Below are 24,301 nucleotides of genomic sequence, written 5' to 3'. Positions count from 1 at the left end.
GTCCTTTAGCCCCCTGGTCTCTCCCCTCCCCCATACATGTAGTGTACATCGGTGCAGATGGAGGTAGGTGTACTGTCACTGATGACATCAGGGATTGTTCTTTTGCAGGATGACTTGAATATTTTTATGCAACCGTTATATCAGAGGGATGTGCGGAGCTTGTATACTGATGACCTGTCCTCAGGATCACTCATCTGTATTAGGGCTTGTTCACGCGGCCGTTCCGTGTATTGGGGAGCGCAATTTGAGGTCTCCAATGCATGGGCAGCATCCGTGCGGCGGCTGGGACGGATGCAGACCCATTCAACTTGAATAGGTCCGTGATCTGTCCGTACTGCAAAAAAATAGAACATGTTCTATTCTTTTTTTGCGGTGCGGAGGCACGGCCAGAAACGCCACTTTTGTGGGGTTCCGATTAGTGTTGAGCAAACTTGTGTTTTAAGTTCGGTGTCTAAAGTTCGGGTTATCGAATAATCGCGTTATGGATTCTAAATTCCGTTATGGTCCGTGGTAGCGAAATCCATAACGCGATTCTTCGATAACCCGAACTTTAGACGCCGAACTTAAAACACGAGTTCGCTTAACACTAGTTCCGATCTGTGCTTCCGTTCCGCATCTCCTTGATTGCGGACCCATTCAAGTGAATGCGTCCGCATCTGTGATGCGGAGTGCCCCACGGGCCGGTGCCCATGTAGTGCGAGTCCGCCGTATGCGGGCCGCAATACGGCCACGGGCACACAACAGCTGTGTGAACAAACCCTTAGATCTGTGAGATTTAGGGTTGCCACCTGGCCAGTAGCTCTCGGCCGAGGCAGTAATTTAGGGTCCCTACAATAATACCGGTGAAACTCAAAAAATTAGAATATTGTGCAAAGTTCATTTATTTCAGTAATGCAACTTAACCCCTTAAGGACACAGCCCTATTTCACCTTAAGGACCAGCCCATTTTTTGCAAATCTGACCAGTGTCACTTTATGTGGTGATAACTTTAAAACGCTTTGACTTATCCAGGCCAGTTCTGAGATAGTTTTTTCGTCACATATTGTACTTCAAGACACTGGTAAAATTGGGTCAAAAAAGTTATTTTTTTTGCATTAAAAAAATACCATATTCACCAAAAATTTTGAAAAATTAGCAAATGTCAAAGTTTCAATTTCTCTACTTCTGTAATACATAATAATAACCCCCAAAATTGTGATGAATTTACATTCCCCATATGTCTACTTCATGTGTGTAGCATTTTGGGAATGATATTTTATTTTTTGGGGATGTTACAAGGCTTAGAAGTTTAGAAGCGAAATTTTGAAATTTTTCAGAAATCTCCTTTTTATGGACCAGTTCAGGTCTGAAGTCACTTTGTGAGGCTTAGATAATAGAAACCTCCCAAAAATGACCCCATCCTAGAAACTACACCCCTCGAGGTATTCAAAACAGTTTTTGCAAACTTTGTTAACCCTTTAGATCTTCCACAAGACTTCATGGCTAAATGGACATAAATTTAAAGAATTTTGATTTTTGGAAAATTTTTTCCAATATAATTAATTTTTTCCTGGAAAAAAACAAGGGTTAATTGCCAAACAAAACTCAAAATGGGTTGCCCTGATTCTGTAGTTTGCAAAAACACCCCATATGTGGTCGTAAACTACTGTTTGGCCAAACGGGAGGACATAGAAGGAGGGGAACACCATATGGTTTTTGCAAGGCAGATTTTGCAGGACTGGTTTTGTTTATACCATGTCCCATTTCAAGCCCCCCCCCCCCCCTGCACCCCTAGAATAGAAATTTCAAAAAAGTGACTCCATCTAAGAAAGTACACCCCTCAAGGTATTCAAAACTGGGTTTACAAACTTTGTTAACCATTTAGGTGTTTCACAAGAGTTAGTGGCAGATGGAGAAACAATTTAGAAATTTCTATTTTATTTTTTTTAACTTTCCATTTTAACCCATTTTTTCCAGTAATAAAGTAAGGGTTAACTGCCAAACAAAACTCAATATGGGTTGCCCTGATTCTGTAGTTTGCAAAAACACCCCATATGTGGTCGTAAACTACTGTTTGGCCAAACGGGAGCATATAGGAGGAGGGGAACACCATCTGGGTTTTGGAAGGCAGATTTTGCAGGACTGGTTTTGTTTATACCATGTCCCATTTCAAGCCCCCCCCCTTGCACCCCTAGAATAGAAATTCAAAAAAAGTGACTCCATCTAAGATAGTGCACCCCTCAAGGTATTCAAAACTGGGTTTACAAACTTGTTAACCCTTTAGGTGTTCCACAAGAGTTAATGGCAGATGGAGAAACATTTTTTGAATTTCAATTTTTTGGAACATTTTCCATTTTAACCCTTACTTTATTACTGGAAAAAATGGGTTAACAGCCAAACAAAACTCAATATGGGTTGCCCTGATTCTGTAGTTTGCAAAAACACCCCATATGTGGTCGTAAACTACTATTTAGCCAAACAGGAGCACATAGAAGAATGGGAACGCCATATGGGTTTTGGAAGGCAGATTTTTCTGGACTGGTTTATTTGCACCATGTACCCTTTCAAGCCCCCTGATGCACCCCTAGAGTAGAAACTCCATAAAAGTGACCCCATCTAGAAAACTACGGGATAAGGTGGTTGTTATTTAGGGACTATTTTAGGGGTAAATATGATTTTTGGTTGCTCTATATTACACTTTTTTGAGGCAAGGTAAGAAAAAATTTGAATTCTAAAATTGTTTCTACATTCGCTATTTAGTTTTGTGGAACACCTAAAGGGTTAACAAAGTTTGTAAAGTAACTTTTGAATACCGTGTAGTTTCTTAGATGGGGTCACTTTTTTGGAGTTTCTAGTCTAGGCTACATCAGGGGGGGCTTCTAATGGGACATGGAGTAAAATAAAAACTGTCCATCAAAATCTGCCTTCCAGAAACCGTATGGAGTTCCCTTCGTTCTATGCCCTTGCCGTGCGGCTATATAGCCATTTACGACCACATATGGGGTGTTTCTGCAAACTACAGAATCAGGGCCATAAATATTGAGTCTTGTTTGGCTGTTAATCCTTGCTTTATTACCGGAAAAAAAGGATTCAAATGGAAATTTTGCCCAAAAATGGGTGTTTTGGCACCGTTTTCATTTTATATTTTTAATGCTGTTCATCTGAGGGGTTTGGTCAAATGTTATTTTTATAGCGACGACTTTTATGCACGCAACGATGCCCAATATGTATGGCTCTCAGACTTTGGAGACACTAAGCAGGCATCCTAAAACTGCGGCCCTCCAGATGTTGTAAAACTACAATTCCCACCATGCCCTGCTGATGGCTGTAGGTTGTCTGGGCATGCTGGGAGTTATAGTTTTACAACATCTGGAGGGCCGCAGTTTGAGGATGCCTGTACTAAAACTAATATTTTTTGGGGAAAAAAATTGTTTCCGTGTCTCCAAAGTCTGAGAGACATATTTTTTTATGTTCTCTAGTGGACTGTTGGGGATTATAAAAAATGTAGTACTCCATGGAAGTGTGATACTCCCTGAAGCAATCAATAACGCAGAGGCCCGGATGATCGGGGCACGTGTCACATTGCGTTGTGGTGTCCTTCCGTATCCCCTGTGACACACTCTGCATCTTTTTTGGGGTTTGTTCCTTCTTTCCAGTATGGGGGACCACACCTGGAAAGTGTTGGCCACGGACGATCCGAGCGCCTCCAGTTCCCGAGGTACTACGGCCTGCTCTTTCCTGGTCCGAAAAGATCAGGTCCTTGAGGACTACCTCATAGAATTGGAGGAATGTCCCTGTGCTGCCAGTGCTTCGGGATAGTACAAAAGTGTTGTACATGGCAACCTGTACCAAGTAGACCGCAACTTTTTTGTACCATGCCCGGGTTTTGCGCATGGCGTTATATGGTTTGAGGACTTGATCAGAGAGATCAACTCCTCCCATATACCGATTGTAGTCAACGATACAATCAGGCTTGAGGACCGTTGCCGCGGTACCTTGCACAGAGACGGGGGTGGTGTCATTATCGTGGATTGTGGACAGCATACGGACATCCCTCTTGTCCTTATACCTGACCAGCAACAGGTTTCCAGTGGTAAGGGCACGGGTCTCACCCCTGGGGATAGGTACCTGGAGGGGGTGGGCAGGGAGTCCGCGTTGATTTTTCCGCACGGTCCCACAAGCGAACGTGGATCTGGCGGCAAGGGACCTGAACAAGGGGATACTGGTATAAAAGTTATCCACGTACAAGTGGTAACCGTTATCCAGCAGTGGGTACATAAGGTCCCACACGAGCTTCCCGCTAACACCCAGAGTGGGGGGACATTCTGGGGGTTGAATACGGGAATCTCGCCCCTCGTACACATGAAATTTGTAAGTGTACCCTGAGGTACTCTCACAAATTTTGTATAGCTTCACGCCATACCTCGCCCTCACTGGGGGTCTCTTGCTGGTATTGTCCTATAAGGACTGTTACTAGTAAGGCTTCCATTGTGGAGCGCTCATTAGTAGGGTTGAGCAAATCGACATCGGATGAAACATCCGAAGTCAATTCGCATAAAACTTTGTTCTAATACTGTACAGAGCAGGAGCTCCGTACAGTATTAGAATGTATTGGCTCCGATGAGCCGAAGGTAATAATTTGTACTGCTCCGATGAGCCGAAGGTAATAATTTGTACTGCTCCGATGAGCCGAAGGTAATAATTTGTACTGTGTAAAACCATTTCCCGAACTCGGGTTCAGTTCCAAGGTACCACTTGAAACCGAACTCAAGTTCGGGAAATGGTTTTTTAAAGTACAAATTAATTTATGAAGTTATTGCCCGAAGTCTCGCGATACTTCGCAAAGCAATAACTTCGGCTCATCTGAGCCAATACATTCTAATACTGTACGGACTGGAGGACAGGACCTGTGAAACGTCATCACACTGCAGCTCAGACCTGCCCTAAGATTCCAGTAATCAGCGAATGTTCACTACGGTGCGATCAAATGGATGAAGTTTTTATTTTATGGGGGGGGGGGGGGTTGGTACAGAGAAGAAAAAGGGGCATTAGTAATTCTGGGGGGAGCTAATGGCATTAGTAGTTCAGGGGGGCACTAATGGGGCATTAATATTACTGGGGGGCTCTAATGGGCATTAATATTATTGGGGGGTACTAATGGGGCCATTACTATTGCTGGGGGCCCTAATGGGGGTATTAATATTATTGAGGGGCACTAGTAGGGGCATTACTATTACTGGGGGCACTAATGGGGGCATTAATATTACTGCTGGCACTATTAACTCTTGGGGGCGCTAATGGGGCATTATTAATTCTGGGGGGCACTAATGGAGGCATTACTATTACTGGGGGCACTAATGGGGGCATTATTAATTCTGCGGGGCACTAATGGAGGCATGACTATTACTGGGGGCACTATTAATACTGGGAGCCACCTTATCACATAGTGACTTAACACCCACGTTAAGCCACGCACACCACCACACCCCCTTTGGGTGTAGTTTAACTTGGCAAATATTTTTTGTTGGGAAAGGTGGTAACCCTAGTTGATCCTCGCTGATCATCTATTGGAATATGTGCTGGTGCTCGTGTTTTCGCTCCTGCTTCTGAATTAACTGTGCGTTGTTCTCCTTCTAAGGCCTCTTTCACTCGGGTGTTGTGGGAAAATGTGCGGGTGCGTTGCGGGAACACGCGCGATTTTTCCACGCGAGTGCAAAACATTGTAATGCGTTTTGCACTCGCGTGAGAATAATCGCGCATGTTTGGTACCCAAACCCGAACTTCTTCACAGAAGTTCGGGCTTGGGATCGGTGTTCTGTAGATTGTATTATTTTCCCTTATAACATGGTTATAAGGGAAAATAATAGCATTCTGAATACAGAATGCACAGTAAATTTGCGCTGGAGGGGTTAAAAAAACATTTAAAAAATGTTTAACTCATCCTAGTCCACTTGATCGCGAAGCCGGCATCTCCTTCTGTCTTCATCTTAGCTGTGTGGAGGAACAGGACCTGTGGTGACGTCACTCCAGTCATCACATGATCCATGACATGATCTTTTACCATGGTGATGGATCATGTGATGACAGAAGTGACGTCACCACAGGTCCTGTTCCTCCACACAGCTAAGATGAAGACAGAAGGAGATGCCGGCTTCACAATCAAGTGGACTAAGGTGAGTTAAATTATTTTAAACTTTTTTTTTAACCCCTCCAGCGCTATTTTACTATGCATTCTGTATTCAGAATGCTATTATTTTACCTTATAACCATGTTATAAGGGAAAATAATAATGATCGGGTCTCCATCCCGATCGTCTCCTAGCAACCGTGCGTGAAAATCGCACCGCATCCGCACTTGCTTGTGGATGCTTGCGATTTTCACGCAACCCCATTCATTTCTATGGGGCCTGCGTTACGTGAAAAACGCACAAAATAGAGCATGCTGCGATTTTCACGCAACGCATAAGTGATGCGTGAAAATCACCGCTCATGTGAACAGCCCCATAGAAATGAATGGGTCGGGGTTCAGTGCGAGTGCAATGCGTTCAACTCACGCATCACATCTGCGCAGAATACTCGCCCATGTGAAAGGGGCCTAAAGGTCATTCGGGGTAATTACAGCCGCTCGTCCCATTCAAGTGAATGGGCCTGATTTGCGCCCAGACCACATGACAGATGGTTGCAGCATCGCTGGCCTAGGGTAATCACAAGAAGGCTGCGAAGCACACAGGAGCGCTGGAGCCTTCTCAAACAGCTGATAGTGGGGGTCCCAGGTGTTGGACCCCACCAGTCAGATGATAATGAACTTTCCAGACAATAGCCCATCAGTTACGAAGAGTCAGAGAACCCCTCTAACCAACTATTCAGTTATAGAGAATTGTGTTCATTGCAAATTATTGTCTCCCCTGCATTTCTATGTTTTTGTACCTGACTGCGCTCCGTCCACTATTTTGGGAGTGAGTAATATCCACTTATATTCTTCATCTGTGTTTTTAATCACATATCAATAAAAGCCATACTGAACTCTGCCCTCGTAGTTTACAGCAACAAAGGAGAACAAGGGTCTTTGTAGAACACACTGAAACGTTGCATTAGGGCACATGCACACGACTGTGTCCGTTTTGTGGTCTGCACAAAATGCAGATACCAGTTGTGTGCTCTCCGCCTTTTGCGGAATGGATTATCCAGCCCTCAATAGAGCAGTCCTATCCTTGTCAGTGATACGGACAAGAATAGGACATGATGAAATAGAAATATGGGCTGGCTCACAGTATTTTCGCATGAAATTTTATTAATAACTAACAAACAGTCTTTGTGTCATCATATCAGCATATATAAACATATATAGACATGTAAATTACATAAGTATGTGCGGAGCTCACGCACAGACTTAAATAGCTGGAGTACTCCTAAGTATAGGACCAGAATGGCTATATTGGGGCTGCAAGGAATGGTTACTTAGACCGCTTGAATGTCCAGGACGTGAGTCTCAATTGTCAGGTAATTGGGACAAAGTTGTAACACAGTAGCTACAGCGATTGCAATACGTCCTTGCTGTAATTCTTACAAGAAAGGTTTCTCTGTTCGGGTATCCTGTAATAAATCTGGACCGCTTTTGTTGTAAGCAATATTCAACTTACTTTTGGCTGTCAGCTTGCAGCACAAGACCTCAGACCCGTTCGTTCACTCAGCGTCCCACGTGTCCAGCCAGGTAGTTGATCGCTGGAAGATGACGTAGGTGCCCGTGGCCGTCGAGCACACGGAAGGTGGTTAGGCTGAGCTGAGCTGGTGGTTAGCTGGGCCTGTCTGGCCGGCAGTCGTGGATACAGCACAGTTTGACCTTAAACTTGTGATGATAATTGGATATAGCAGCATAAGTTTTAGTCCATTTGGTAGATGGTTGATGGATACAAAAATCTTTCAGATGGTTTGTGGCGTCTTCAAATCCTTGTAGATGTTGCAAAGGTTGAAGATTAAAGAAAGTCCTTTTCTTGCATATTAAATGAAAAAACCGCACCTATAGCCTTGGTCTCTATACACACTAGACGCGTTTCGGAAACAAGTTCCTTCCTCAGTAGACAATCATAGAATGCTGCATGTAGACACAAGACTTGACTTAAATACCCTTTTGGGGTTAACATAAAAGCTGGACCGGATTGTGGACTGGGCTGATTATACGGCCTCATTACACATCTTCACAATATATACAATGGATTTCCACAGATTAAATACGGTATAAATCTCACTAGCATATTTGTATATCACTGTGTAAAATCCTTATAGGATATACAGGATAATTATGACACATACTAAATTATATCATAATAATCCGTATTGTAATATTATAGGTTCAATGGAAGACATGAATCAAACTGTGCATGGAGCTGTTCTTATGTATATAGCTTTCTTCATGTATTACATTGATCCATACACTTCGGTACATGTTTACATTATTCAGAAAAAATAAAACTACATATAAAAATACAATAAAATTAAAAATAAAATACATATATGAGAAATAATAAATATACTTAAAAAATTTATTAAATATAGACCTATGAATGAAAACATATAGATAAAAGACATATAGATAAAAAACATAAAATAATCTCATGCTGGGACAGTTATGTGTGGCTTGAAGGAGAGAAGGGAAGGGATGCAGGAGGGGTCGGTGCGCTGGAAAACAGCCCAGCACCGACTCCCCATGTAAGCCAACCCATCTCTCCTAGAGGAATCCAAAGATTTCAATCTCCGAGTTTAGACCCTGTGGCATCAAGGACCCAAACTCGAATATTTTCTTGGATTCCAATCTGGACATTTTAGCCACAAAATCTCCTCCTCTCCAGTCTTGTTTTACAGATTGGATGGCCATATATCTCATTTTGCTTGGATCACCTGCATGGAATAGTTTAAAATGTTTGGATAAAGGATGCGTTTCAGATTGCTTTTTGATATTATTAATATGTTCAGATATTCTGGTCTTGAATATCCTTTTTGTACGACCAATATACTGTTTTGGGCATGGGCACTGAATGATATAAATTACTGACTTACTGTTACATGACAGAATATCTTTTATTTCCCATTTAAAGTTATTGGATGTTGACACTATTTGTTTTGTATTTTTGTCAAAGTGTGTCTGTCTACAATTCTGACAGCAGCCACACCTATAGAAGCCTTTTAAGTTATCCCAAGGAGTTATCATTGATTTAACTTGATATTTTCTTATGGTGGGAGCAACTTGTAATCCCAAATTGGGGGCCCAAGTGTAGACTATTGGCGGATGTGCCGGAAGTATGGGGCCTAAAACTTTATCGTCTTTTAATAGATGCCAATGATTGTGGACTATATTGCTCACCATTTTATAATCTTTATTGTACGGTAATATTATTTTGGCCGTGCTATCTTTCTCTTGTGTGGTAATAGATGCTTCTTTGGGTTTAAAAAATAGGGCTCTGTCTAGTTGCCTTACTCTTTGAATTGAGTTCTCCAACAAATTAATGGGATACTCTTTTGCCAGAAATTGTACTTTCATATTCTGTGCCTCTGCCTCAAATTGTTCCTCTGCCGTACAATTCCTTCTCAAACGCCTAAATTGGCTAAAAGGGACATTCAAGAGCCACCTGGGGAGGTGACAGCTTGTATTTAGAATAAAGCTATTTTTGGCCACATCTTTTTGGTACGTGCTGCAGACAAAAGTTTCATTCTTCTTTTCAATGTGCAAATCCAAAAAATCCACTGTGTTTGGATCAACGTTAGCTATAAATCTCAAATTTAACTTGTTGGTATTTATATTTTCAATGAACTCCAACAATGATGCATGGGATCCCTTCCAGACTAACAGAATATCATCAATGTAGCGCCGCCATAGGACCAGGTCCGCTCCAAGCTTTGGGGTAATGATGTCTTTTTCCCAAGATGGCATGAATAAATTGGCATAACTCGGAGCGAACCTGGTACCCATGGCGGTGCCTGTAGTCTGTAGATAATAATTGGATCCAAATTGGAAATAATTGTGGTTTAGCACAAAATTGATCCCGTCCAGTATAAATTGAAGTTGTTCAGTTGCAAGGTTCCCCTTATAACTCAGGATTTTAGACACTGCCTGTATACCCTGATTGTGATTGATGCTTGTATACAGAGAGCTTACGTCCAATGTAGCAAGCATCCAATCTGGGTGACAGTACATATTTTCCAACAGTGTCACTACTGTAGAGGTATCCCCAAGATACGAGGGAGTGTCTCTGACATAGGGTTGTAGAAACCTGTCCAGATATTGGGACAGGTTAGATGTTAATGATCCTATGCCAGAGACTATAGGCCGTCCCGGAGGGTTGGCCAAGTCCTTATGTATCTTGGGGATACAATAAAAGATGGGTAATCTTTTCTGTGTGCCTAAAATGAAATTATATTCTTTATCGTTTATCACGTCCTGGACATTCAAGCGGTATAAGTAACCATTTCTTGCAGCCCCAATATAGCCATTATGGTCCTATACTTAGGAGTACTCCAGTTATTTAAGTCTGTGCGTGAGCTCCGCACATACTTATGTAATTTACATGTCTATATATGTTTATATATGCTGATATGATGACACAAAGACTGTTTGCCTTTCTTAATTATTTGTTAGAAGAATAGGACATGTTCTATTCATTGAAGTGAATGGGTTCGCATCTGACACGCAAAAAATATGGCTCGGATGTGGACCTGAACCACTGTCGTGTGCATGAACCCTTAGAATAAGAAGTCCAGGAGAGAAAAAGAACTTGTGTGGTAGATCCTTCCGAGACAATCAGAAAAGGTACAACATCCTTTAAAGGACATATTACTTAACTCCAACTTCTTTATTTTATCCTAAACTTACATTTTCTAAGAAAGTGAAGAAATTAGATTAGACACAAATAGAAGGGAATCCACTGTACTGGTACCTGAGGGCCTCTGACATGGGATTTTGTAGGATTTGACATCATCTCATCTTCTTTCCATTCAGGTTCCTACAGTATAGGATCCGCTCAGTGGAGATCTTCTATATAAGATCCTTCTCCTGATTGACCTGTCAACGATGGATAGGGACAGAGACAAGATGGCAGAGAGTATAATAACTCTCACCCTAGAGATCCTCTTCCGGCTTACTGGAGAGGTGAGAGATTCTGATGATGTCACATTACTTCATCTTATCTAGGTTACGAACAGATGGACATGACTGGAGAGGTGAGGGACTCTGGAGATGTATGGAGTGATATTTATTACTGTGTCTCTCCATAACCAGGACTACACAATAGTGAAGAAGACCTTTAGTGAGCGCTGTCAGGCCCCTGTGTCTGAAGGATGGAGAAGAACCCTGAGCCCAATCATGGGGCCTCCACCTCACCCCCTGATACATGAGGAAATCAATAGAGAGGAGATCCTAGAGCTCACCAACAAGATGATTGAGCTGCTGACTGGAGAGGTGACATTGCTGGGACATTATACAGGAACACTATGAAGGGATCTGGGTGATGACTGTATCATTGTGTTGTCAGGTTCCTATAAGGTGTCAGGATGTCACCATCTATTTCTCCATGGAGGAGTGGGAGTATTTAGAAGGACACAAAGATCAGTACAAGGACGTCATGATGGAGGATCACCGGCCCCTCACATCGCCAGGTAATAGACAAGACTAAATACACACGTCCTCTCATTATCTGTATCTAAGGAATGAATTCAGTCACTGGATGTGTTTCTTACAGTTAAGGAAGAGAGAACAATACCGGAGAGATGTCCGAGTCCTCTTCTTCCACAGGATGGTTCAGAAGAACATCACAATGTTCTACAGGATGATCAGGTAGATGGAGATAAGGGGATCAAGATTGAGGATCACTGGCCCCTCACACCACCAGGTAATAGACATGACTAAATACACCTGTCCTCTCATTATCTGTATGTAAGGAATGAATTCAGTCACTGGATGCTTTTCCTACAGTTAAGGAAGAGAGAAGAACACCGGAGAGATGTCCCAGTCCTCTTCTTCCAAAGGATGGTACAGAAGAACATCACAATGTCCCACAGGATGATCAGGTAGATGGAAATAAGGTCTCATGAAATGTCCCCTATGATCTGTAGAAGGCTGTGAAGATCTTGTTTTATCTCAGTATTATATGTTTTATCCTTGTATAATGAGAAAGGTGGAGATGGCAGGATTACAGCTGACCATAGACATTACATGTAGCCTGGATCTTCTCATAATTTTCTAGTTATGGAGACTGCAGGTTGGAATAAGGAACTAACAGGTTGAATTTATACAGGAGATACAAGATAACTCTTGTCCAGTTATTTTTGGTTGTCATGTTAAAGGGGTTGTCTGGGCTCAGAGCTGAACCTGGACATAACCCAATCTGCACTCATTCACTATAAATGAATGAAGCATTGGAACTTTGTACGCTCCAATGCTCCACCTTGCCTTGCACTGAATAGCGCACGCCAGGGGCTGTTTGTTTACATTTCGACACAGCTAGGCAGAGGCTTCTGCGTAGTATTGAGCCCAGTGACGTCACCGGCACTAATGGGCACTCTTTACAGGCTAGAGCTGCGCTAAAGACCGCCAATGGAGAGCTCAGTACGTCACCGGATCTCAAGAAAATTCCCTTGCCCTCCGTGAATTAAGCACAGGGCAAGGGGGAGCATTGCTCCACTCATTCATGGTGAATGATTGCAGATTGTGTTGTGTCCGGTTTCAGCTCTGAACCCAGACAATCCATTTAATTACAGATTTTTCCTGGTCACATAAAACATTCCACACGACTTCTCCAACCGTCTGATGACTTTTACGATATTTCTTTCACAGAAGATAAAGGGTGAAGATTTGAATATTACTAAGGCTACAGAGATATATGTGAGGGGCGATGAGCAGAGTATAGAGGACATTCCTACAGGTAGCCTCCCAGGTGAGTAGTAACCACTAAATAAAGCAGAAAGATCCCTCAACATACAATCTGAATTGGTGCTAGGGCAGGCGACTATTGTATGTTGAAACGGAATGAGCAGACCGGTGGATGACCGGGTCCGAGGGGTACGGACGAACTTCATTTCAAACGAACCCCATTGAAGTCAATAGGGACCTGAACTTTGGGGCACTAAATTGGCTAAAAAAAAGTCATAGAATGGGCTGCAAAAGGCTCCATAGTGGATGTAAGAGCCGTACAATTGCCCTGCAAACAAATGTGGATAGGGAAATGACTTACAATAACATAAAATACATAAAAATAAAAAATAACAATCTTGAACCAAGAGGTGGAGGTCCAAGTGGAGTAGGAAGTTGAGGAGGCTGTAGACGTGGCGATGTAGGAGGAGGAGGAGGAAGAAGCCAACACTCTTTCAGTTTTTTAGCAATTTTTTGGGGGGGTGTCAGGTATATATCTCTTCTCTGCCAATATATAATACATAATAATCTTGAGCCAGGAGGTGGAGGAGGAGGCAGACATGGCGGCGCTGGTGGAGGGAGCAGAGTAGGTCACCAGCTTGTTGGGTTATATATATATATTATTTTTATTTTTTTAAGGAGGCCCCAAAACATTGGGAAATAGCAAAGAGAACACACAAACTGGGCTGGAGTATAACAATGTCTGGGTGTGGCCAGTATACCTCTACACTGGCCAAGGTATGGACAAGTCCTGTGGGATCCATGCCTGGTTCATTTTAATGAATGTGAGCTTGTCCACGTTGGCTGTAGACAGACGGATGCGCCTGTCCGTGATCACCCCTCCCCCCCCCATGCCGTGCTAAACAAACGTTCGGACAATACACTTGTCACAGGGCAGGCCAGCACCTCCAAGGCTTAAAGGGGAAGCTCAGGCCATGTGCCCATAAAGAGACCCATAAATTAAATGGGGCAGACCCATCAGTCAGTACCTGCAGACGTGTGGACACATACTGTTCCACCATGTCGCTGTAACGCTGCCTCCTGCTATGATGGTCCGTATGAAAAATGGTGGTGTTGGATATTGTGGCGTGCAGCTTTTCCACATTTTGGCTATGCTATCCCTACCTTCTGAGGTGCTGACTGTGCCCCTGCTGCGTTGGCTACTTCCTCCGTCTCATGCTTCCACTCAGCCTGTGCTGTCAGGTAGGAATGCCATCAGTAGCGCCTCTACCAGGGTTCGCTTGAACTTGCGCATCTTCCTTCACGCTCCAGTGATGGAAGTAAGGATGGCACGTTGTCCTTGTAGTGGGGATCCAGCAGGGTGGCCACCAAGTAATCAGCACTTGTAAAAATGAGGGCAACTTGGCGGTCGTTGCTCAGGCACTGCAGCATGTATTCGCTCATGTGTGCCAGGCTGCCCAGAGGCAATGACAAGCTGTCCTCGGTGGGAGGTGTATCATCTGTGTCCTCTGTATCCTCCCAGCCACGCTCCAGTGATTCCCATGAGCTGGTTTGGGTGCCACTCTGCTGTGAACGGGGATCCTCCTCCAAAACTGTGCCCTAGCTGGACAGTTGGGTATCTAACCAATGTTGGACGACTGGCCTGATAACCATGAGAATGATCCCTGTTGCTCCTCCTCTTCCTCAAAATCCATCAGCGCCTGAAGCGTTTTTTCAAGAAGACATAGAAGTGGGATAGTAATGATGGCATCATCACCGTTGGCCATGTTGGTGCAGTACTCAAAGCAGCGCAACATGGCACACAAGTCCCGCATGGAGGCCCACTCGTTGGTGGTAAAATGGTGCTGTTCCACAGAGCAACTCGCCTGTGCTGCAGCTGAAACTCCACTATCGCATGCTGCTGCTTGCATAGTCTCTCCAGCATGTGCAAGGTGGAGTTCCATCTTGTGGGTACGTCTCATATGAGGCGATGAGCGGGAAGGCTGAAGTTACACTTCAGCTCAGACAGGCGAGCAGCAGCAGGGTGAGAACGCCGAAAGCGCGCACAGACGTCCCTCACTTTATGCAGCAGCTCTGACATGTTTCGGTTGTGATGTTTATTTTCTGGTTCTGTCTTTGTCAGTCTGTCTTTTTACCTCTTTTTGGTTTAGAGTCCTGCACTTAGCAGAGTAGGGACCGTCATCCAGTTGGGGGCCGCCATTTAGGGCAGATCGTCTAAGTAGGTAGGGGCAGTGGCATGTTTTGGGACTATAGGCTGCACTGATCCCTACCTGACATGACAGCTAATATACTAGTTCAATTCAAAGCATTCTACTACTGCATTAATATCCCAGTTCAATGCATTATACTGTTGCATCAATATACCAGTTAAATTTAAGACATTGTACTCTTGCGTTACTATACTGGTTTAATTCAATGCATTATACTGTTGCATTAATGCACAACGTAAATTCAACGTACTAGTTAAATTGAATATACATTTTACCTCTGCTTTGATATACCAGTTAAGTTCAACACATTATATTGTTCCATTAATATACTAGTTAAATTCAACGCATTATACCATTTTTGTTTTACTATAGAAATTTAATTCAATGCATTACACTGTTGTGTTATTATACCAGTTAAAGGGATTCTGTCATCAGAAATGAGGCCTATAACCTAAACATATGGCGATGTCCCTAGTAATACACTGAATCCTAAAGTGACTTTATCAAATGCGCCTGTGGCTCTATAATCATAAAAAACTGGTTTATATCACCTGTCACTCAAAATGTGTCCAAGGGGACATCTCATGGTGAAGGGTGCCCGGCTGCAGCCATCTGGTTTAGGTGCCCAGCGCCACCTTCTGAAGTGAAATCGCCGCCCTCCCTTTCATTAGATCCGCCTACCTCAGTTCATCGCCGCCTCTCTAACGTCCGCTCGCTTCAGCCAGATCCCGCGCGTGCGCACTAGGTATGGGGATCTGGCTGAAGCGAACGGACGTTAGAGAGGCGGCGATGAACGGAGGTAGGCGGATCTAATAAATGGGAGGGTGGCGATTTCACTTCAGAAGGCGGCGCTGGGCACCCAAACAAGATGGCTGCAGCCGGGCACCCTTCACCATGAGACGTCCCCTTGGACACATTTTGAGTGACAGGTGATATAAACCTGTTTTTTATGATTATAAAGCCACAGGCGCATTTGATAAAGTCACTTTAGGATTCAGTGTATTACTAGGGACATCGCCATATGTTTAAGTTATAGGCCTCATTTCTGTGTGAATGGCACTGTTATGGGGGATCTGTGGATGGCACTGTTATGGGAGATCTGTGGATGGCACTATTATGGGGGATCTGTGGATGGCACTATTATGGGGGATCTGTGGATGGCACTATTATGGGGGATCTGTGGATGGCACTATTATGGGGGATCTGTGGATGGCACTATTATGGGGGATCTGTGGATGGCACTGTTATGGGGGGGATCTGTGGATGGCACTGTTATGGAGGGGATCTGTGGATGGCACTGTTATGGAGGGATCTGTGGATGGCACTATTATGGGGGGGATCTGTGGATGGCACTTATGGAGGGGATCTGTGGATGGCACTTATGGAGGGGATCTGTGGATGGCACTTATGGAGCAGATCTGTGGATGGCACTTATGGAGGGGATCTGTGGATGGCACTTATGGGGGATACCTGTGGATGACTATGCTATGGGGGGGATCTATAGATGACACTATATAGCATCTTATGCTATATGTGTCATCCACAGATCTCCCCCATAGCAGTGTCATCCACAGATCCCCCTCCCCATAACAGTGCCATATACAGATCCCCTCCATAACAGTGCCATACACAGATCCCCCTCCCCATAACAGTGTCATCCACAGATCCCCCTCCCCATAACAGTGTCATCCACAGATCCCCCTCCCCATAACAGTGTCATCCACAGATCCCCCTCCCCATAACAGCCCTGGCCCCTCCGCTCACAGCAGTATTCCTTAACCGGCAGTAACTTTTACTTTAAATCAGCGCATCTTCTTTTACCTTACAATGAAGCTCCAGTAACAGGCAGAGCGGGCGGCGGCGTAATGTAACTCACTCACGTGATGCGCCTGCTCCGCCTACTTTATGAATAAAGCAGGCAGAGCTTGCGCGTCACATAAGTGACTTTACGCCACCGCCCGCTCTGACTGTTACTGGAGCTTCATTGTAAGGTAATAAAGATGCAGTGATCTAAAGTTCAAGGACCCGCAGGCATAGCGCCTGACCGCCCGCTCCCGCCCGCATAGCAACGAATCGGCTGATTATTCGATAAGTAGATTCGTTGACAACGTTGATTAATCGTTGCAGCCCTAGTGATGTGACAGTAACAGAAAATCCAGACATGCATGCGAAATTCGCCCCATTGACTTCGATATAAGTTGTGCATGAGGCATGGCTCACCTGCGACATACCTGCAACCAAATCACAGCTCTAAAATAGTTGCATGACACCTGCATTTTGCAATGCAGCCCTAGCCCTATGCAGTTGCATTAATTTACCAGTTAAATTAACAGCATTATACTGTTGCATTAATAAATCAGTTTTACTGTTGCGTTAAAGGGGCTGTAATCTTATCCTGTAATGATGACCTATCCTCGGCTGTATGAAGAGAATGCAGTGCAGCCATGGTAAAAGTGGCTCTCGAGGCATATACAGAGAAGGGAATAGTGAGGGGGCCAAAGAGGCCAGGATGACATCACAGTCTGAAAAGTTAGCCGGATCGGAGTCCTGAGGAGAAGGTTACATTTGAGGAAGAGGGATGTGGTTATGATAGAAATAAGAAGCAGGTTTTGGGCATGTACGGCCAAAACCTCAAAAAAAAAAAAAACAGCCAGGACAGATCTGTTTTATTGTGGTCAGCATGGGAACTGGTGTTGTCGCTTATACTATGGGACAAGCTCAAAACGTAGGCCAAGATCTAGGCCAAGCTCGGCTGCTGTAAGCTGTGTGCCAGTATCTCCCATATGGCGTTTTTTTTTTTTTTTCTCCAAGGCCGAAACCGAAAGTCACTGCTCTGTGCAAGATCTGCTGGATGAAAATAAGTCGTAGACATTCCAACACAAACACAGGTACCATGGCTCTACTACAGCACATGAGGGGGCATTACCGAATCCTGTGGGAAAATAGAAAAGGCCAGCATTCCCAGAAGAAGTCTTCTCCCGGTCTTCTTGGTGGCAGCCAAAGTGCATCCCCAAGCAGTACAGTGTTCTTGTCATCATTAGCTTCTCCTGCTCAGACACCTTCTGTTCCTTGTCCTCCGCTCCATCATGAGACATCCATAATGGTCAGATCTGCAGAGAACTTGCTGTGAGAAAACTACTCATGACCAGCAGTTAACGTGTGTGCAAGCTGAACTCCCCCCTTTCCAAATTGTTGGAGGTGCAATTGCTAATGTACCACTAAGCTGTGGCAAATGTCATGCATTTCTTCGCAAAATTGTAATTCAGCAGTCGAGCATTAGTCCCTCTGGCAAGCTGTCTATAAAAATTGCCTTGTCTTTCTGTAAATGTGGCGTGCTGCCACACCTTCACTAAAAATCTAATTCAGCAGGCATTACTCCCTCTGGCCAGCCGTCCATTCTCCAAGTGTTGCGCAGTTCCGTGCCTTCACCCAAATTTTATTCATCAAGCAGAAGTACTTCTGGTCAGCTGTTCATAAAATGTGTCTTGTCATTCTCCAAATGTGGAGCAGTTCACCTGAATTGTATTCTTCTCTATGGCATTCATACTATTTGCCAGCTGACTCATCGTTTTCCAGATTTGAGCAAAATTATACTGTGCAAACGTCCAAAACATTATCTTTGTCAAAATGAATCAGGCACATGGATCCATGGGGATGTCCATACATAGAAATCTGGCCAATGATAATGAATAGTTCTGCCATTTTCACAGTGGTTGTTTTTTGGTGGCGCAAGGAGGCAACTGCCGCTGTCTGCCTGTTCATCATGTTCCATACTGTACTGAAAATTAATGCTGCCGCAACTACTGCAACTAAATGACTGCACATATTCTGCCTTGTCTATGACGTTCTGCACGGTACTACAGTTGCTGCTACAAAAAAGAGGAGAATCTTTGGGCACCACTGCTTTTTCCCATACACTGCGTGCGTACAAACAATGGCAAGCATCTGCCCCCAATAAGAGACAGTTTTTAGAACTTTTTAATTTTAAAAAGCATAGCAAATGCAATGACACAGAGTGTTTTTAAACAGGCTGTTTGTTAACACCGTCAGCTATATGTTACTGCCACTCTGACAGTATTTTATATTGCTGTCATTGTCTTAAAAAGCTTAAAGAGGTTCTCCAGAAATTAAAAAAAATTAAATTACTGAAAATACTTCAAGACTATGTACACATTTGGAGGCACATTTTTTTTTTATGGTTGCATTTTACTCATTCTGGGCTAGAGAAAAAAGAAATTGTGTGAATCATACTTTTTACTTTCACTTTGTGCCGGTCATCTAATAACCCATATCACTAATTTACTAAGAGGTCATAAATACATATTTAAGCCACATTCTTATCAGTGAGATAAGAACTGAGCTATAATGAGTGTTTTATAAGGTCAGAGTTAAGGATCTCGTCAGCTGATGGAGCAGAGAGAAAATTCAGATCCCTCTATTGGAGCATCTCAGGTCTGTACAGTAAAAAGGGTTCCATATTTGTAATAAAGACCAATTAAAAAAATGAATTGTAGCTCAAAATTAGTACAATGTAAGGAAAAAAATGCTCCCAATAAAAAAATATTACTTTATTATAAATATATCCTTAAATACCTTTCATTAGTTATAATGGATCGTTTTGTCGGGGAACAATCATCAGGGGAAATAAAGTGGCTGCTGTCCTATTAGTTCACACAAAACCCGTCCTAATCACACAGAAGGACAAGTTACTTCACAGCAATGAGCTAAAGAGCTGCCTCATCCTCCTATCTGCTCTACTTGTCAGGGATTATGATCCTAAATACAGTTGATAAGAACTTTAGCTGAATCTCTGTAGGACTGGAGTTCATGAGAAGACATGAAGTACAGAGAGGAGGTGTTGATATTGCTGATGAGCAGAAGCTCTTGTGTGCAGTCTTCATTACCACAGCCCCACATTACCACAGTCAGTCCTGTCAATCCACTCTGTACTTCATGTCTCCTCGTGAACTCCATTCCTACAGAGATTCAGCTGAAGATCTTATCAGCTGTATTCAGGTTCATAATCCCCGACGAGCAGAGAGGAGGATGAAGCAGCTCTTTAGCTTAGTGTTCTGGAGTCACTTGTCCTGATGTGTGATTAGGACAGGTTGTGTGTGCGCTAATAAGATGGCGGTCATTTTATTTCTCCTAATGATTGATGCCTAGACAAAAAGAGTCATTGTAACGAATGAAATGTATTTGGGAATATGTTCATAATAAAGTAATATTGAAGTATTTTCATTTTATTAATTCCTGGAGAACCCCTTTAAATCCCATCATATAGTACATGACAACCTCTTTCTAACAAAGCTAGAACCAGCACTGCACCTCACATGGCTCCAGAGATCTCCCCATCCATTGCTCTGCTAGATTTATATCAAGCTGACAGCTCAAGGGGGAGTGTCTTTTCTGCTGCAGCTCAGGGGTGAAAGAACTAAGAAAAAACAAACAGCAGGTGGCGCTATACAGATACATTTTATTGAATAACTCAGTGAATATGCTACATTTTTAATTACATGCAATTACAAAAGTATTCAGACCCACGTGTTGGTTTGAATATATATTTCATGGGAACATTTTTAAAATAAATGAGAGAAAGTAAAAATATGAGTCTTGGAAAACTCCAATGTTGTATGCCAATTTGCAGGCCAATTGGGCCAGTTTTGATTCTAATCTTTGAAATCTAATTTTTAGTCCAATTTTTATAGTGTCGGACTCGAAACAAAGTATTTGGGTCCGAGGACCCAAAATGTCAGCCCGAAATAAGATAAAAAAAGGATTAAAGCAAAAAGCATACAGATAAACCAGGTTTTTATTTGTAGAAGTGAGAAGAAGCATCTGCATTGCCTGGCACTCTTAGGGGCTTTATGGCTGATAGATGTAGGGTTGACTGGCACTGTTAGCAGACATTTTAGGTGACACTAGGTGGAACTTTATTATGACTGTGACAGGCCTGCCACTAACGCAACCCTGTACACTGCTGTATTATACATGCTGATTGGTTGAAGTAAACCATCTGATGTGAGTGCTGATTGGACATTTATTTATCTCATAACCAATCGCGCCTGTGAAATATTTACTTCATCCAATCAGTGTGTGCTGCTGTCACTGCCAGAACAGTCCCACCTCGGGCCTACAATTAACCTCTGATGGTCTATGAGAGGCCATAGGAAGTTGAGTTTATCGCTTCCTGAGTGCACCTTATGTAGAGTGTTCTTAAAACATTATGACCTTATTCTATGGGTCATCCCAAATAAGGCGATACATTTTTATTAGTATAGTTTTATGTCTTATGACTTGTATGGTAGACTGCAAGATTTTTTTTGTAAGCTTAGACTATGTAGTGTACCAGCCCTTACCTTACATAGTAACTCTTCAAAATTGTTGTATTCTTTCACTACTTTTCTAATCATCTTGACTAGAGAAGCTTTATTGGCTATTTGGTTTTAGCCCTGAAATTGGACAAAAAATGCCTTCTGATTTTGTGAAATCCTCCGTTCTTTGAAGGTAAGCTTACAATATCTGTTCGAAAGGGAGAATACAGAAATCAAGTCTTCTCTCTGTTTACTCAAGGACCATCAGGATAAAAGAGGATAATCTACCCGCTTCTTTGGCTAACTCATAGACTTCCCGTCTGTTGCTTCAGGTAGATCTATACAATTGACTAAAGTCTTTTGTAGCCTGTTCTGCTTTTTCAGTTACAGCACTGTGTACTGACAGGCAGCATTGTCCATTTCCTAGGCAATTGGATGGTTATCTCGCTGCTTCTCTAATCCCATTTCCATTTATCTAATTCTCAGCGGCATCAAGTTGCCAAGGCAACCTTGGCCGAAAAATGACACCAGGCGTTGTCCCATGGCGTTGTTCATGACCACACTCCTGCCTTTTCCTTCTGATTGTCTTCCTGTTACCCATTGTATTTCTTCTGGCTTGGACCCTTGTCTACGTTTCTGATTTTGTTCCTGTTTTTTTCTTCTGGCCTGTTGCATCCACTGATGATGGCCCTTGGCCCAATGCAGACTTGGCTACCAATGTGCATTACTACTGCCAATTCATGATTATTCTAGTGGCCACAAGCTGGAGATCTTCCTGCAGCAAAGTCCTTCCCTTTTTGTCAAAGTAAAGTGAAAATTAGGGGATTTCTTAGACTCCACATAACAGTTTAACTCACACCAACAAATTACAGCTTAGAGTATCCACAAGTTTAATAAAATCACACATTTAGAAAATATTCGAAAAAATTGCTAACACTATATGACAACCCACAGTGTTCAAACTTCTATGAACTCTGATTCAACAGTACTCAGAGGGTTGTAATAGCAGAGCCAATATCAGGGCAGAGTAAACGGTTTAAAAGTCCACCACTGAACACTAGATATTACCTACTGGTCAATGAAGATATCCTGGCCCAAAATATTTACTATCAATTACATCAGAAACTGTCATAAATAAAAATGCTAATTAGCACTAGCTCATACCCATGAATTCTTCATACATGACATACTACTCTTCTCCTGTGTCCTGCTCTGTGCTGGTGTATGCAGCTGTAAGGGAGTAGGTGAGACAGACACCATCTATTAGCACTGACTTACAGGTCCCTTTATGATTCTCCACTAAGCATTTCACTAGAAAAGAGAGACAATAGACACACCAAAACATGAACTTATGAAAATTCTGGTTTCCGCACAAAAGTGAAAACCTACAAGAGAACATCCTCATGATATGATGGTTTCTGATGGTCTTGACTCGAGGTCTACTGTCAGATAGTGATCTGTTTTGCCACCACTGTTCTAGTTAGTCAAGAATGGAATTAGATTTTGAAGGTTATTTTATTAAAAAATAATGCAATGAATTATTTTTCATTCTTGGCAGATGACTGTACCACAAGCTCAGAGGAAGACCTTATATCTTCAACTCTTACAGCAAATGATTGTGGTATCACAGAGGACACATTTAATGAGCATGCCATTGTCCGATATACACCTTCAGCTGAACATAGCAACAATCTATCCTCTGATCTTTTTCAATGGATTCAATCTTTTGATTCATCAGAGAGAGTTAAGCAAAACAAAGATCAACGAGGACGTGAACATCAACAAGCTCATACAGGGGAGAAGCCATATTCATGTTCGGAATATGGGAAATGTTTTATGCTGAAATCTGATCTCTATAAACATCCGAGAAGTTGCACAGATTTAAAATCATTTTCATGTTCAGATTTTGGGAAATGTTCTATACAGAAAGACGATCTTATAAATTATCTGAGATTTTATGTTGATGAACAGCCTTTTTTGTGTATAGAATGTGGGAAGTGTTTTATACACAAACCAGATCTTGTTAAACATCAGAAAATTCACAAAGGGGAGAAGCCATTTTCGTGTTCAGAATGTGGCAAATGTTTTCTCCAGAAATCGGATCTTATTACACATCAGAGAATTCACACAGGGGAGAAGCCATTTTCATGTTCAGAATGTGGGAAATGTTTTGCTTTTAGATCATCTTTAATTGCCCATCAGAGAACTCACACTGGGGAGAAGAGGTTTTCATGTTCAGAATGTGGGAAATGTTTTACTCATAAATCAACTCTTGTTACACATCAGAGAATTCACACAGGGGAGAAGCCATTTTCATGTTCAGAATGTGGGAAATATTTTGCTTCTGAAAACTACCTTGTTACCCATCAAAGAACTCACACAGGGGAGAAGCCTTTTTCATGTTTAGACTGTGGGAGACGTTTTAATCAGAAATCAACTCTTGTTACACATCAGAGACTTCACACAGGGGAGAAGCCATTTTCATGCTCAGAATGTGGAAAGTGTTTTGCTCAGAAATCACCTCTTGTTACACATCAGAGAATTCATATAGGGGAGAACCCATTTTCGTGTTAAAAAAAAGTTATGTTTTAATACAAATGAAATGTTCTTTCCTATCAGAAATACACAGGGGATAGGCAATTTTTATGTCTAGATTGTCAAATTTATCTTTTATTTTCAGATTACATCTTTCTAAACATCTTTGAACTCATACATAGACGTTATCCTATCTTTCAGTTACAGGCAAAGTAAAGTCAAGAGAATGGTAAAGCAATAAGGAGCACAAAATAATGATTAAGAAATGTATATGATTACCAATAAATGTCATCCAAAAAGCTAACAGAATCCAGATAACATACCTATAGAGCCATCATGTGCATCACATATTTTACATGAACAAACTTATTATCCCTTATGAATAAACATTTCTTTTACATCTTC

General features: G+C 42.5%; 1 protein-coding gene and 1 long non-coding RNA gene across 2 annotated transcripts; both read left to right on the top strand.

The window, feature by feature from the left end:
* On the top strand, positions 1-11,304 carry LOC122941706. Its single transcript, XR_006390498.1, has 3 exons — positions 1-63; positions 10,969-11,118; positions 11,248-11,304. It is a non-coding gene; the product is annotated as an uncharacterized LOC122941706 (long non-coding RNA).
* Positions 11,305-11,568: 264 nt separating this feature from the next.
* LOC122941670 (zinc finger protein OZF-like) lies at positions 11,569-24,301 on the top strand. The gene is made up of 5 exons (XM_044299090.1): positions 11,569-11,624; positions 11,708-11,857; positions 11,941-12,035; positions 12,802-12,901; positions 22,920-24,301. The coding sequence occupies exons 1-5, from the start codon at positions 11,591-11,593 to the stop codon at positions 23,933-23,935; spliced, it is 1,395 nt and encodes a 464-aa protein (XP_044155025.1). The 5' UTR covers positions 11,569-11,590; the 3' UTR covers positions 23,936-24,301.

This window comes from Bufo gargarizans, chromosome 6 (genome assembly GCF_014858855.1).
Source record: "Bufo gargarizans isolate SCDJY-AF-19 chromosome 6, ASM1485885v1, whole genome shotgun sequence".
Lineage (NCBI taxonomy): Eukaryota > Metazoa > Chordata > Amphibia > Anura > Bufonidae > Bufo > Bufo gargarizans.
Note: the sequence above shows the minus strand (reverse complement) of the source record. Positions and strands in the feature narration are given on the sequence as shown.